The 16,997-nt window shown below is 36.4% G+C and overlaps 1 protein-coding gene across 1 annotated transcript in view; it reads right to left on the reverse strand.

The window, feature by feature from the left end:
- The window catches only part of LOC106138999 (uncharacterized), a 66,355-nt gene extending 62,723 nt beyond the window's left edge, over positions 1-3,632 (reverse strand). The window contains exon 1 of the mRNA XM_013340327.2: positions 2,455-3,632. Within this exon, the coding sequence (XP_013195781.2) occupies positions 2,455-3,193 (739 nt within the window). The 5' untranslated portion in view covers positions 3,194-3,632. The remainder of the gene's footprint in view (positions 1-2,454) is intronic.
- Between the last annotated feature and the right edge of the window lie 13,365 nt (positions 3,633-16,997).

Genomic DNA, 16,997 nt, shown 5'->3' on the forward strand with positions numbered 1-16,997 from the left:
TTGCTTATTGCATTGCGAAGGACCACTCCTTGGGAATTTACCTGCTGGTATTTTCTACCGAATTCACTTGACTTTATTAATATTTGTACAGCTTTAGATGATGATGAGACTTTCGTTGGTATATAAGTTTCGAATCTATATTAAAGCGAGCTGAGGCCCGACGACATTATAGCTCGTACGATAGACACTACTGAGCGTTATTGAATTTGAAAATATAGTTATTGCAATTTAACCGGCAATATTAAGTAGTAATTGTATTAAAGACTTTTTAGAGTTCTTGTGTCGATTGTTATTGAAATATTATTACCTTCAAAACAACGGACTCTGATAACAGACTACAAATTTTATTTCAATTTCATAAATAGTAAAGGAAAAAATGATACTTTATCTATAAAAGTATAGTCGAAACTGTTGAACAAATTTAGTTGAAATTTGCCATTATACTCGTAATAATGACGTAAAGCTAAAGATTATTAAAGATTATCGCAAAGGCGAAGCCCCAGGCAAGAACTAGTAAATAAACCGGAGTTAAACTCGTGTTAGACACAAAAACGTTTGTATAAACACTATTAAGTTAAATGCGTCACTAATTGCTTGACAAGTTAGATTTAAAACAACTTAATGATTTAATGTTATGTCTGTGTTTATATTCAAATAACTCCGTCGACCTGCCGGTCGCAGGTTCGAAGATCAGTGTACAAATGATAAACATCTAGTTTTCCATAGTTAATATTCATGAGAGCAAGGATCGCATTATATTGACCTAAGCCCTTAAATTTCACGACCTATTTTCTTGCATTAATTGTTGTGGCATTTCACGTTGTTTCAAATTGACTTTGTTATAAATGAAATTATGATATTATAATATTTTTGTAGAAGAAATTAATAAAAATAAATATAAACGTGACAAATCAAACATTGAGCTAGCTCTAAAGAATATTAGAGATTTGTGTTTAATGGGACGAAAATATAAAGTTAATGTATGAATGAAAAGTGAGATTGCACTTCAAATAGACACAAATAAAATGAGACTTCGAAGAAAAAATAAATAAAAAATAAGCAATTGTAAAAGCACATAAATATAAGATTACAAACAGTTGTGTAAAAACTGCAGAGTAAAACACGTGAATGCTAGAACTGCATCAGACATGAAAGTCTAGAAACTGTCCCGAAGATAAATGGCTCCAATTCCACAAATGTACATTCAGTCCATTCCGATAGCGAGAAAATTGCAGAATGAAAGTTTCGGCAATGCTGGAATGTTGATTAATTCTGTATGAAGTCTGGCGAATTTCCAAAGATCGTGAAATAACGCACTACGTAGGTAACTATGTATATTGATGTCTGAAGGTGATATGAATTAATGATAGCATTACTGTGATTTGATAAAACTGCAATAATAATGCGAAATATTTATAGCTTAACCTACACTCAATTATTTATCTACAGATAAGAATACAAAAACATTAATTTACTCAAATTATTTACTAATTAGAAGACAAATACTAAAAGCACCTACGCCAGAAATTGGTATCAGATTCTCGACATTATATCTATACAGAATATTTAAAATGTAATGGATTGAAAATTACTTTTTAACCATGGTTATGAATATTTGTATAAGAATTTGTGGACAAACAGTAATAATAATGAAACAATTGAAAGAAGTTGACAATTGAATTCATAATCAGTTTAAAACGTTACCTTGAATAATTGTAATGCTTAATTATTATTATGTGGCATTTTAGGAGTAATTTTTTTTATAATTCTATTGACGTCAAAAATAAATTAAATTTATAAGCAAAAGAAGTTTCTCTATTATAATCTTCGACATACTAATAAAATCATTATTATAGAACTACGTTTAATTGTTAATGTTGATCTAAAACAACAGAAAACATTTTAATTTGTTGAAACTTTTTCACCCAGTGTAGTGTAGAAGCAACTTCAAGATTTCATAATCAAGATGATTTCTCAATGATGGTTTCACTATTATAATCGCAAAAGAATAACCGAGTAACAATTAAGTAAATCAAATTGCATGTTCTGACATTTTTTTCTTCGATTACTTGTCATGCAGCAACAGCAAGCACCACTTGCAATAAGTAGTCGTAATTAAGTATTTAGGTAACAGCAAACCACTCCATTAAAACTGCCAAGAGTCACACTCGCAGTTCATTTTCACGTAATGACGGCGATAAGAGCTTGCCAGTTGGGTAAGAGACAGTTTGTTCACTATTTGACTTTTAGGTCATCGTGCAGGCGTATCTTTATGACCTAAAAGCAGTGATAACAGTTTTTTTTTATCTTATTGTAACCGCATCTGACAATTCCAAGATTCCTAAATGATTATGATTCAGATAGTTACGATAATTGTGTTTGCAGATATTATCTGTAGTTACCAACCATTAAATGGTTTGATAATACTAGTATTTTGTAACCGAGTTGACTCACCTCTCGCCCAGCCGGTGAGCACGTTGCCAAGGTAAGCCACCTTGTAGACCGGGTCTGGATCGCTAATGCGGACGCTGTTGGTCCTTCGCAGCAGCTTCCCGATGCCTCTGGACAGCCGCCCGATCGCGCGGGCTGTGAAGTCTTTCCCGCTGATTCCGTCCGCAAGGCTAACTTCAGCTGGTAGTATAGACCTGCCCTGACCATTCTCGTACATTTTATGGCCAACTAACCTCGGCATTGCCAAGGGATTTCTTTTTCGTTCAGGCGTCAGGGTCTTGGCCTGGTTCACACTGTAAACATTGCTGTGCTTCTTGAAATGGTTTCCATCTTTGGTTGGATCTGTCTCGTCAGTCTTGTCACAATTCTTTAAGACAGACAATCTGCCATTAAGATTCTCGTTCAGAGAATTATTATTCAGGTTGTCGGTGTTTCCGTCGCTAAAACGTCTTTCAGAGCTGGAATGACGCTTCATAAGCGAGGGGTTCCTCAACAGTATGCTCGTCTCGCTCGAGCTCCTGTTCTTTAGAATATGTATTTTCTTAACTCGTGATACAGAAAAGTCGACTTCGTCCGTACTAACGGTTCTTTCAGTTTTTCCTTCTTCATCCAGGAAACGAACTCGCAGTCCGTTCGTCTTGCAGTCACCTGTTTTTTCCGCGTCTTGCAGACGCTCCGATTGACTTTTTGCATTAGTGTCTAGGCACTGGCGCTCGTTTTCACTCAGTGTTCCGCGAGCCATTTTTCTCTGAATAGACTCTACTTTTTGTCGACTTATTACATTCTGGCTCGCGAGCTCCTTAGTAAATTTATTCGCTATCAGTTCCAAGGAGGCCGTACGTTCACGGAAACTGTTTTGAAACACTACACTGCAGTCACTTCCCTGGCTAGTTGTAACACACACAGAGTAGTACACACCTCGTCCATTAAAGAACGACACCGGTTTGGAATGTAGCCTTCTCCACACTTACTCAATGCACTTGTCCAGTTGGAGAAAACTTTAAGAAAATAATATTTAATCATCCAATGAATAACTGAGTTTTAATAGTTATCACTAAACAAACTGATTGTTTCACACTTGTATACAAGATACTTTCGAAACTAGTTTATAGAGTCGTGAGAGACGCGACGCGTGCGTTCGTGGCGACTCGCGGCGTAGGAATGGCGGCAAGGCGAGGCGCGGCGTGCGCGGGCGCAGCAGGCCGCTTGATCCAGGCTTTGATTTATATAATGATCCAATACAACTTATGATGATGTCGGCACGGTTAGCAGACCACTCTGAAACAACAAAGCTTCAATTAGGTAAATAAACAAAGCCTCTTTATAAATAGCGATGGTCGCAGAATATCTCAATAAGTTAACATAGGTACCCAAAGAAATAAGAATTATCTTACTATTCCAATTGCTTAACTAAATATTTTATCAACAATTTTTTTAATTGCCTATGTATAATATTTTTTTGTTTTTCTTTGAAAAAGTAAAAATTACCAGAATACGGGATTTGGTTCATACATTTCTCTTATTTTGTAAGCTAAGACAATTTTTTTAAAACAACTTTAAACTTAGTAAAAAGTAATAGTAACGTGATTGCCATAAACCAGTGTAGCGCGCATTATAGTCGAGTACTTTAATCTTTCAAAACATATAAAGGCAGGAACTAATACAGTATACATAATAAATATTAATATACAACTCGATATCATCAGAACAGACAGACAATAGCACCTGTCTGTAACACAATGCCTGTCCGAAATGTTACTGCGCACACGCACGTAACTCGATAGCCATTCAATTGCCGATTCGCTGCGCAATACTTCTGTGACTGTGGCGCAATGACTTAGTCGGATACGCTTGTACCCGTGGGAATATCGGGAATTATTCAATACCTGTACCTAAAATGTCATCAACATAAGCCATATTCAACCGGTATTGGCTTCTTTCAACCTCCTCCATTCTGAAATTCACTATGTATGAACGGATGTTAGTGTAATTTCTCGGTTTACATGAGCATAGTCGCGGGCGCTTACTAGTTTCATAATATCTCCTCTGTTACTCAGTGGCTACCAGAGAGATGAGACAAAAATAAAACGGACTTCCAAAAAAACGTAAAATAATAAAGTAAATTAACAATACGTCGTACCACTGGGGACGGCGTTCTTTACGAAAAATAAAGATTTTTTAAAATCGATCCTAATCGTATGTATCGATTCACAAAAAAATCGTAGCAAAAATTGATTTCAATTTTTTTTTTCAAGTTGCATTTTTTAACTAAATTTTTTTCCGCTCTTTTGTTTCATCCCATTCAATGATCTTTTCATACAAGCTCGTCGGTTTAAATAAGACTTTTGCCAGATTACCTACCTTATAGCCTAAACAAGCTAGGTACAAAAACTATCAAGGATCAGCCTCAATTAACCACAGATTCATATAAATAAAATTTACAATAAGCAATTTCCATTTATTATTATATTCGAGTAATTAGTGGAGCCTTGACATTATTTCAATCATTGAAACAGACATATTTTATGGGTGGGTTATGATTTACTGTGTTCATTAGTTTTTGTAAGATTTCAAGTTTTTACTTCGGCAGGAAATTTACAAATAGTAATATTTATGTTTACGGAAATTACTCTGCTTAATTTATTTTCTGTGGCATTAAGATTTTAGAATAATAATACATATCTGTATATTATAAGTGTATTTTTGCGATCTTCAAGAAAGCCTTTGTTTTTAGTTAGCTGCTGCCCACGACTTCGTCTACCTTAAAAAAATCTTAATGCCCCCCTTAGAAGGATGGCAGGAGGGGGTATTTTTGTAAGCCAGTTTTTATATATCATCTACATCCGAGCAATAGTTTTCGGGTGTTATTTAAAAACTGGCTTACAAAAAAATAACATTAATGGCTTCTGCGGCTCATATATATTGATTCTATTACAGTTAAAATGAAAGAGCAAATATAATTCAATAGTCATTTTCAATGATCCAATTAGTTGCCTCAATAATAAGATAACACTAATATACATTTAAATATTTATACATATTGTTCCCGCGTTTGTTTAGATAAATTATAAATGTTTATAAACATAGGCATTGAATTTCATGATGAGAACATGAATAAGTAATCATCTCATAGTAGGTCATATGAATAATGTGTTCTTAAGAAGTCGGGATTTCCCACAAAATTTTTTAGTACAGTCAAAAACGTATTCTATCCAAACCTCATAGGTATCTTTTGTAAATAAAAATCATTTGTATTTTTGTTCGTTACTAATAAACTCAAAAACTACTGGACCGGTTAGATATACTACATATATCACAAAGACAAACAAAACTTCTAGAAATTCCTACCGGAACCGGAAAAACAGTAATAAAAGTATTGAGAGCCGTGTGGTTCCTGGCACATTAAACATGGATGTCGTGAAAGGCAACCAAGGGAAAGGCTAATAAACTTCAAGTTCAGTTGTAAGTACAGCTATATGACGGATTGAGATTCCAATAGTGACATTTTGCTGGCCCATTGCCTAAGAGGTATCCCAAGTTTATAAGCTTTAGTCGCCTTTTACAACAGCCAAGGGAACATGGATTGGTTCTATTCTAAGGGCCGGAAACCACACGGCAGAAATTACTTTAAAAAGTCTATTGGTATTACTACCTAGAATAGAATGTGAAAAATACCTTATATCTTTATTTTTAGAGCCAAGTAATGACCGCTAAGTAGCGATAATGCGATCAAATCATCGGCAAGTGAAAGTCTATAGAGGTTTTTATGTCATAACTGACAACTAATCGCTGTTTTTGCGACGACGGGCAGGTCAGTGCCTGCAGGTAGCATTTCGCTTTTCATTCGCTCCGTTCTACGATGTAAAATCACGACTTTGTCAGTATTTATACTAGTTGTTGTTATAAAAAATTTGGTCAAGTGTGTATCGGGTCTTAAGTAATGTAGATATTATAAGGGTCTCTTGTTGATCAGAGATGTTTAAAATGCCGGAATATCTTTAAGGAAAATAAGGTTTTCAACGAATTATTGCGTATGGCTCTATAGCAATAAATTCGTTGAGTTGTGACCTTTTTGTATTGCTGCAACTCACATCCTAATTAATTTGTATTTCATATGAAATTGTAAATTGTGTGTAGCAAATCAAATAAATGAATTATCTATCTATCTAATTAAAAAATACGGCTTGTGACTATAAAGTTATGGACAGAATAAACGAATAACTTTATAAATAAGAGAGTTGTAATCTGTATTTCATTCATGATTGTTAATATTTTAGTGACATATCGTTCAAAGATAATTTATAACGTATGTAAGTATATGTTTTTTATTCGTAACGAAATATTATGTCATAGCATCATAACGAATGATAAAGGAGGATAATATTACGTATAATTTTAGTAAGGTTACCTATTTTGTAACCTCAGCGCCTTATTATATATGTAATCAAACAAGACTTAAACCGATATACTATTATATAACATCCAAGTGAAAATCAAACACTAATGCCCTAATTAGGTTAGATCATGCTAGTAATAGATTTCAGAATAATATTAGACTATAGAAATGGCAAGTACTGGTGAGATGAATGTGACTTCATAACGTTTTCAAATTGCATCCGAATTTGAGTATAAACAGGTTAAAAACTGCCCGGAAAATGCGTGCGATGCAAGTCAACGATGCATCATTCCTATAGTTTTAAATACAATATGGCATTTCTACATACATTTGTGTATGTAGTATGTTACGACGTAGACAGAGCCAACAGTTGAAAAACTCAATCTTTAGCTGGATGGTTTAATGATGGAATTGGGCTTCTAGGGTTGCTAGCCCATAGTCCAAAAAAAGTTTATTAGCCGTACGGGAAGAAAAGCATCTAGCACACAATTTGCCTCTTCATCACCACCAGACGAGCATGGAAGATGTTTGAAAAAGACATTTCTATTACATCGTATTATTCTTATTACTACAATCCAACTTCAGCCAAATGTAATTACCTACATAAATTAATATTGACTACTGTCATTGTTATTCTATAGCTTTGGTTTAAATCCGCGAGGAACTCCCATATCCGCGGAAGCCTTCGTGTCCGTGACATGGCAGATAAAATGCAGGAGAGTACCTACGCTGATACGGCCATGTCTTGCGGAAAACGGACAATAAAGATATTACAAACAAACAAACAAACGGCTGACTACTTGGGGAACAGATGTTCATGCCGACACCGACAGGCTCAGTTAAAAAGAGCTGGCCGAAAAGATATTGGCTGGACGTTGCAAAAGATCATATGCGAGCCAGTGGAGAGAGAAGTCGGAAGGCTGACCCCGGGCCCCGAAACACTTCTGTGGAGGGTGCACCCGGGAACACGCAGAGATGAGAGAGATTCCATCACTAAGCCTTCCAGGTTTCAGTCTTGTACACGGTTTGCGTTCTACCCCGTAAGGGAATGAAATGTGATAGTGTAGGTATGTAAGTTTGAAATAAAGTCTTTTATTATACGTACACCATGCAATTTTACAAAATTAGTGTAGCAATTTAGCCGTGAAGGAGTTACAAACACACAGGCTTTCGCACAATAAAATGTATAAATTATAGATATTTAAGTGAATTTCTTCTAAGGAAAAACAAACTTCTATTTTCCTGTTCTAGATTAATCGTGTCGTTTCCCTGCCGTAATGAAACTCGTCGGTCCCCCGACCTTGTCCGGGTTCAATTCCGGCGTTGTAATTACGAGGCTGTAATTATTACATCTTATTGCTTCTGCGGCAAAGTGACGCTTTTTATATAAACTTATACGAAATTATATAATTTAATCACGTTATTGCCTAAATCCATTTTCCCACGTTATTGTATTCTAGCATTTTTGGAAATCCACTGCAGTGGAGAAGCTATAAGAGTTAGCACTAGCGAAGCCCAGGGTAGTCCCATTTAGTCTATAAGTCTATAAAACTCATACTCATGACGTGTTATTTTCTTATGAGTTAGACAGCTCTAACTCGAAAATCATTTGCATGGGAAATCGAGAAACAACCTAAACCCGACTTCAAAAACAATAAAAAGAAAAATAATTGAAAATTTAATTAATAACCTAGGCGATTCGTGGGTAACTCACTTACAATATTTCTGCATCCTTTGCAGAGGAATCTAACCTATTTTGGATCTATAATTATTAATTATACACCATACGAGTTCAACATACATATAATCACGTCTATATCCCTTACGGGGTAGATAGAGCCAACATTCTTTAAAATAATTGATAGGCCACGTTGAACTGTTTGGTTTTATGACAGAGTCGTGATTCAAATAGAGAGACGTTGCTTGCCCGTCGCCTAAAATCGAAATCCCAAGTTTATTAGTCTATCCCGATCCATAGGAAGGTCCTATTATTTTTTCTATTAGTGCCGGGAACCACACGGCACCAAGATCAACGATAAACGAAAACACTTATTTTGCTGAAATTTGGGAAAAAGCAAAACCGATTAAGTAATTACATTTAACGTAAGTGCCCTGTAAGATGAGTTCCTTGTATCGCTAAGATTACAATGGCCAAGGGTCTTTTGTTATCGCCAAACAAAAAGCCTTTCCCACGGGCTTTTATTTAATTTGTGTTATTCCTCACTTTGATATCACTGTGTTATATAAAAGTTACACGAAAATACTTTTAGTACGAAAAGAATTTTATACATCAAAAGAATTTTGTCTCTAGAGCATAAGATTGTTAAACCAACTCAAATTTTTGTGAGGTACTCTCAACATGGAAACAGATAAAGAATCGAACTTATGATCTTTTGCTAGTTGGGTACTTTAAGTAATCGTCCACCGACTTTCTATTGTACATACATACATACATATGATCACGTCTATATCCCTAGCGGAGTAGACAAAGCCACCAGTCTTGAAAAGACTGATAGGCCACGCTCAGCTGTTTGGCTTAGTGATAGAATTGAGATTCAGGTTGCTAGCCCATCGCCTAAAAGAGGCATCCCAAGTTTATAAGCCTATCCCTTAGTCGCCCTTTACGACATCCATAGGAAAGAGATGGAGTGGTCCCATTCTTTTTTGTACTGGTGCCGGGAACCACACGGCACCAATTAGCATAATATTGTTTGTGTTTAATTGTTCTGTCGCAAGTGGCGCTTACTTGGTTAAGTATCGATTAGTTAACGAGCGATTAACATAACTCGAGTTAGGTAATTGTCTTGTGAACGTGACCACTCGCAAGTATAGTTCGTTGACCGGTTGTTATGTAACACGAGCATGTGCCCGAAACTTCGTTTGCGGGAAAGTGAATTTTGGGAACAACTTCTGTTAGCGATTTCCTATCACCCGTGGGAACACCAATTTCAGGTTCTTACGCCCGGTAGGTAAGGCTGTGTGACATTTGTACGTCTATTAAGAGTCACATTTATATGGTCCTCAAAGATTAAATCGCAACTAATACTTATCTATACTAATATTATAAAGCTGAAGAGTTTGTTTGTTTGAAAGTGCTAATATCTGGAACTACTGATTCGAATTGAAAATTTCTTTTTGTGTTGATTAGTCCTTTTATCGAGGAAAGCTTAAGGCTTATATAACATCACGCTGCAACTTTAAGGAGCGAAGAAATAATGGAAAATGTGAAAAAAAAACGAGGAAAATTATTCATCCTTGAGGGCTTCAATGATGCCCAAAATAACTATTCCACACAGACGAAGTTGGTACAGCTAGTTAAAACATATATTCAAACAATATACTTGTAGATGATGGGCTAGCAACCTGTCACTATTTGAATCTCAAATCTGCCAAATAGCTGAACATGGCCAATGAGTCTTTTCAATAATGTTGGCTCTGTCTACCCCGCAAGGGATATAGACGTGATTATATGTATGTTTGTGTGTAAATAATAAACTACCAAACCAGTTATAGCCAAACATAGCCTACATTTATCGCGTACGAAGTCGCAGGTGCCCACTAGTAGAAATGAATTGCGTTTTGTTATCCTTACAAAACTAAGTAGGTAACGGTTACGTGCTTTGAACGTGAGACAATGCGATTGATAATATCGTGGATAGATAACCTACAACTTAGTAGGTATTCGTAATTAGTACCTACCTTTATTAAGTGAGTGTCAGGTCAACCAGTACTTTTTAATATTAGCACCTTATAAGGAAAACCTTCCAAAAGATGTGTGTCGGATTAACCTACTACTGCACATCCTCATGTTATAATTTCAAATTAATTTATACATAGTTACATATAATCACGTCAATACCCCGTACGGGGTGTACAGAGCCAACAATCTCACAAAGGCTTAATGATGGATTTGAGATTAAAATTGCATGACAGCTTGCTAACCCATCGCCCAAAAGATAAATCCCAAGTTTCCCCATCCTTAGACGCCTTTTATGTAATCTATGAGACATGATGGGAATTGTCCTGTTCTAAAGTGGCGGGAACCACATGACAGTAGACCCATAAAATGAATCGATTCTAGTAGGTTCCAAATATTCAGACGAGTATGATAATGAAGTGGACTCATAAAATGCATAATAAATAACAAGCTGATCAAAATGCGCAGCCCGTAAAGAGCGGTCACGGGAATTATGTAATGTGCATACAATGCGGCGGATCCCGAGAGGTGTTACTGCGCACCAAATAAATACCAACCAAACCAATGCCTGTCTAAATAATTAATACATATGTACGTCACGTCTATGTCCCTTGTGGGGTAGACAGAGCCAGTCTTGTAAAGACTAATCGGCCACGTTCAACTATTTGGCTTAATGTTAGAATTGAGATTGAAATAGTGACAGATTGCTAGCTCATCGCAAGTATATAAGCCTATCCCTTAGTCGCCTTTTACGGCATCCATGGGAATGAGATGGAGTGGTCTAATTATTTTTTGTACTGGTGCCGGTAACCACACGGCACTTATTAATTAACATAATTAATATTCATAATATTTTTATTGTTTGCGTATTTTAAGCCTTAATTTGATTCAAAGTCGATTGGGGTAAGTCCGCCATTTGACATATTCTTCTGAATTCAATGACTGTTCTGTAATTTGTTATATTACTTTTTTTGTGCAATAAAGAGTTAACAAACAAACAAAGCACTATCCTGATTAATATTTTAAATCCGAAAGTTAGTTTATTTATTTGTGTTTATTTGGTGTCTCTTCACACGTTATCTACTGAACCATTCATATTGAAATTTTGCGTATATAATTAAGTAGAGTGTAATAGTAGTAGTAATATACAGTTAAACGGACGGACGTACAAAGGGTACATTTCATCCCGGTAGAAACTATGATGTGGGATTTGCCTAAAACCTGTGTTCTCTTGTACGTGGCGCTAAATTTACGCGAGCGAAGTTGCTCTTCCGTTACTTACTGACTGAGTGACAGACGGACACTACTAAGCGTATAAAGTTGAAATTTTGTACGAAAATTCCTTAGGGAGTGTAGGGGAGTATCAAAAGAGAATTTCCCGGAATTCCCGCGCGAAGTTAAGGTTTTATCGTTTTACGGGAGCGGAGCCGCCGGCATTACGGACCCAAGGAAGTTTTAAACAGTTTACAAATTAAACCAGGAATAATATAATGAAAAACCCACAGTACGAAAATTAACATCGCATTGAATCGAATCGCAGCGTGACCGGCGTACAAACATACAGAATGACATCTACTGTTCTTTATAACTCAATTAGCGACGCTACAAAGTTGTTCTTCTGTTGTGCTATGACGTCATACATACATATGATCACGTCTATATCCGTTACGGGATAGACAGAGCCAGCAGTCTTCAAAAGACTGATAGGCCACGTTCAGCTGCTTGGCTTAATGATAGAATTGAGATTCAAATAGTGACAGTTTGCTAGCCCATCAACTAAAAGAAAGCCTATCCCTTAGTCGCCTTTTACGACATGCATGGGAATGAGACGGAGTGGTCCTGTTCTTATTATTTAATTGGTGCCGGGAACCACACGGCACTCTCTTATGACGTCATCTGACACTAAACTAGTTTTCAGTAAAATAAAATAGAAACACTTAAAATTTTTCGCTTAAGCTGTCACCATTCTCCCGGCGTTAGTCCTGGTTACATCTTCGCTGCCCTGGAAAAGAACCCAGGGTCCGGAAACGATCCTAAATTTAACACTCTTTGCCGTTATGCCAACTCCTATGAGTGAGAAAAACTGATTGTGTAACTATAGGTCGAAGATCAGTTCATTATTATTATTTAATGTCAGTGCTAAGGTGAGATGCAAATTGATAAGGACAAAGCTATTAGTTGCGTGATTATATGTTAAAATTATATAAATATAGCGTTAGGTATTACATAATTTATCAAACTCATGTAATGAAGGACGAAAGCTTTTTGCAGAGAAAAAATGACCCTTAACAAGAGTTTATCAGAAACCCTTTCTGATAAACTCTTGTTAAGGGCCATTGTTCCCAAAAAATGAAGGATAGTAAAGTGTAATGTGAGCTTTTTACTTTGCCAAAAACTGATCAATATTCAATGAATACTGAGGAAATTATAGAAAAACCACATTTCATGAAGGATGAATAATTTCCCCCGTTTTTTCACATATTCCATTATTTCTTTGCTTCTTATAGTTGCAGCGTGATGTTATATATGCCTTCTTCTTGTTATATATGTTAGTTATGCTTTCCTCGATAAAAGGTCTATTCAACGCAAAAATAATTTTTCAATTCGAACTAATAGTTTCTGAGATTACCGCGTCCAAACAAACATACAAACAAACTCTTCAGCTGTATAATATTAGTATAGATGTACGTACGCTAAAACCACAGTTATGTATACCTACTTATCTTATTACACAAGACAAAGTACTAAAAATAAATTAAATTAAAAGCAGTTTTGTGGTACACATAAACAATAGTCAATAATTTAGTTCTATAAATAGAGAACAAATGATACACTTGAGGGGAAAACAGATGCACCGTACAATGTTAAACCGAACATTATGAAATAAATTATGTGGTCTCGTGATACTAAGTCACGTGAAAACAAACTGATAATGCATTTGAAATTCATCTCTATGTAAATAATGTTAAGGTTGTGTTTCTGTGTGGCTAGTCTATATATATTTTTACACGTGTTTACCTGGAAAGTTATGGAAACGTCTAGGTATACTAAGGAAACATAATTAACACAAGCTCGTCCTTGTATTTAAGGCTTACCTTGTCAGATAAGTATTTTTACTTTTACTAAGTCACCAGCACTAAAACAGGTAATATACACATTACCACGCCTACATCCCTTGCGGGGTAGACAGAGCCAACAGTCTTGAAAAGACCGAAATGCCACGTTCAGCTGTATGGCTTTATAATAAATAAATAAATAAATATATACGGGACAAATTACACAGATTGAGTTAGCCTCGAAGTAAGTTCGAGACTTGTGTTACGAGATACTAACTCAACGATACTATATTTTATAATAATAATAAATACTTATATAGATAAACATCCAAGGCCCAGGCCAATCAGAAAAAGTTCTTCTCTCATCATGCCCTGGCCGGGATTCGAACCTGGGACCTCCGGTGTCACAGACAAACGTACTACCGCTGCGCCACAGAAGCCGTCAAAATTTATAATGAAATTGAGATTCAATAGTGACAGGTTGCTAGCCCATCGCCTACAAGAGAAACCCTAAGAATATTAGCCTAACCCTTAGTCGCTATATACGACATTCATGGAATAGAGATGGAGTGGTCCTATATTCTTTAGTGCCGGGAACCACACGGCACCAGATAAACATACTAGTTATAATATTGAACTGAAAGGTGACAAGTCTTTTTATTTTCCATCATCAATTCTAAAACTAGTACAAAATGCCGTGTGGTTCATAGCACTTTAGAATAGAATAAGACCACTCCATATCTTCCTATGGACAACGTAAAAGGGGTTCACTTAGCGGGAAATGCTAATAAACATGGGACTCCTATAGGCGATGAGCTAGCACCATATCACTGTTGGCATCTCAATCCATCAGCTCAACGTGGCTTTTCAGTCTTTTCTAAACTAAACGCTCTGTCTACATGGATATAGGTAGTATATGTATCAATACAAAAGAGTTCATACATACATACTTACATATGGTCACGTCTATATCCCTTGTGGGGTAGACAGAGCCAACAGCCATGAAAAGACTGATAGGCCACGCTCAGCTTTTTGGCGTTCAAATCGATTTTATTCGCATTGTGCACCTGACCTTACCATATTTGGTAACGCCTGTATGTGTCGCAATGAGACTATTTGTCTCCGAATCTATGGGAACAATGGCGGGTCGGAGGTACGCGGTGTGCGTATAGGTTTACAATCAATTGTTATGGCAAAGAATTAGTACCGGTAGCAAAATAATAATTGTTTTCATCTGTAGTTTCATCATTACTGCTCTTCTATATGAATTTTTAATATGTATCAAATAAACATACTTACAACATTATGAATAATAAAATACTTATATACATATCACGTCTATATCCCATGCGGGGTAGACAGAGCTAACAGTCTCGAAAAGACCAATAGGCCGAGATTCAAATAGTGACAGGTTGCTAGTCCATCGCCTAAAAGTTTATAAGCCTATCCATTAGTTGACTTTTACGACATCCATGGGAAAGAGATGGAGTGGTCCTATTGTTTTTTCTTGTGGTATCGGGAACTACACGGCACTGAAATTAATTGAAATATATGACGAGAAATGTGCCTGCGAAGGTCTATTTTCTGAATAAAATATTGATTTTAACTAATTTATGTTACAAGAATTTGCTTTGTCGTGGTTGAACCAATGATGCTCTTTTTAGTCCAGCATAAAAGCACATGTGTAGAAGAAGCGGCGAGCAACCTTTTCTATAAATATAACTAAATTCAGTTGTTTTTTTTTTTTTATCACAAGTGTGTTTCTATGCACCGTTCAGTTCCCACGCTCCAGTTACCAGTAAAAGCGGGGTTATTTAATTTCTCGTTTCAAAGAATTTAATATACATACGTCGCTTGCGTTCGGAGGATGCAAATACATCCCTTGACAGCCTTTTATGGCCTGGTTAAAGGCTACCACACACAGCGGTACAATTTGACGAATTTTTGTAAAAAAAAAATTACATTTGTTGGCTCTGTTTACCCTATTATGGATAAGGACGTGATTATATATAAGTACTAGCTTTCCCCCGCGACTCCGTCCGCGCGGATGTCGGTCTTCGCGTAGATGGTTTATTTCTCCATTTTATTTTCAGTCCGGTCAATTTAGACCAAAAAATAGGAATGAAGCTACATTAATTCCCATCAAGCTGAAAATGAGTATAATTGTTTAAAACACAATCAAAAGCATTATTTCAAAATTCCCCATGATTCCGGTTTAAGGAAAATAATTACCCAAGGTCAAAGGTAAGAAAATGGGATTTTCACGATTTTCTTCAAAACGGTAAGTTTTATAGGAAAATTACCTCAGACATAGATTGTAGATCATAAAGATATCTATAAAAAGGAATCAATATTTTTTTCAATAAAGCTACCGTTTCTGAGATATTACGATGCAAAAAGTTGCAAGCGTCATAATATGCACGTCTCGTATATACTCTATGTAGCAGTAATATAAGTAAAAATATTGTTCTGTCGGTAATTTTAACTTGAATTCAAAATATAAAATATACATAAGTATAATGAAACCCAGTCCCTTCATTTATACTGTAGTGAAACCTTGAGACAACATCTGTCTCTCTGTTTAATTGTGTACGTGGCTAGGGTCGTATAGCTGCTTTATCTCAGAATGCTCAACACATGAAATACCGTTAGTCTTTAATAATAGTTGTCCTTGCGGGGATACCGTTGTCGGCTATGGACACCACGGCCTCTCATGCCCTAGGAGTGCCGGCCGTTTAGGGCGCCATGCCGCCCTAAATGATATAATCCTCCTAGAACCAAACGGTCTGGTTAGGGATGATGCCAAGAGACCGGATGGTATGACTTTGGTACCCTGGAGATTGGGGTGGCCTTTGGTGTGGGATGCTAATTGTGTCGACACACTTGCGCCGTCTCATCTTCAGGTTACTAAATCTAAGGCCGTTTTGCTTCAAATGAGGCAAAAAACCTCAAAAGGCGCAAATATGTAGTTATCGGGATCAAAGTTTACATCAGATGGCAAGTGTGATAGTGATATTGAAAGGAGAGTGAACGCGGGGAACATGGTGAATGGAGCTTTGCATGCCTTTATGAGCAGTCAGAAACTATCCAAAAAGGCTCGACTGGCTGTGCACAGGGGCGTGTTGGTCCCGACATTAATGTATGGGAGTGAAAGTTGGGTATGGCAAAAGAAGCACGAAAGCAGAATAAATGCAGTGGAAATGAGAGCGTTAAGGAGTATGTTGGGTGTGAAATTGAGTGACCGGATAAGGAACAGTGTGATAAGGGAATGTTGTGATGTGAAAGAAGATGTAGTTACAGGAATAGAAAAGGGTATGTTGAGATGGTTCGGTCATGTGGAGAGGATGAATGAAAACAGGTTGACTAAGCAGATATACATGGAGAGTGTGGAGGGAAA

The sequence above is a fragment of the Amyelois transitella genome, chromosome 4, assembly GCF_032362555.1.
Source record: "Amyelois transitella isolate CPQ chromosome 4, ilAmyTran1.1, whole genome shotgun sequence".
NCBI classification, from domain to species: Eukaryota; Metazoa; Arthropoda; class Insecta; order Lepidoptera; family Pyralidae; genus Amyelois; species Amyelois transitella.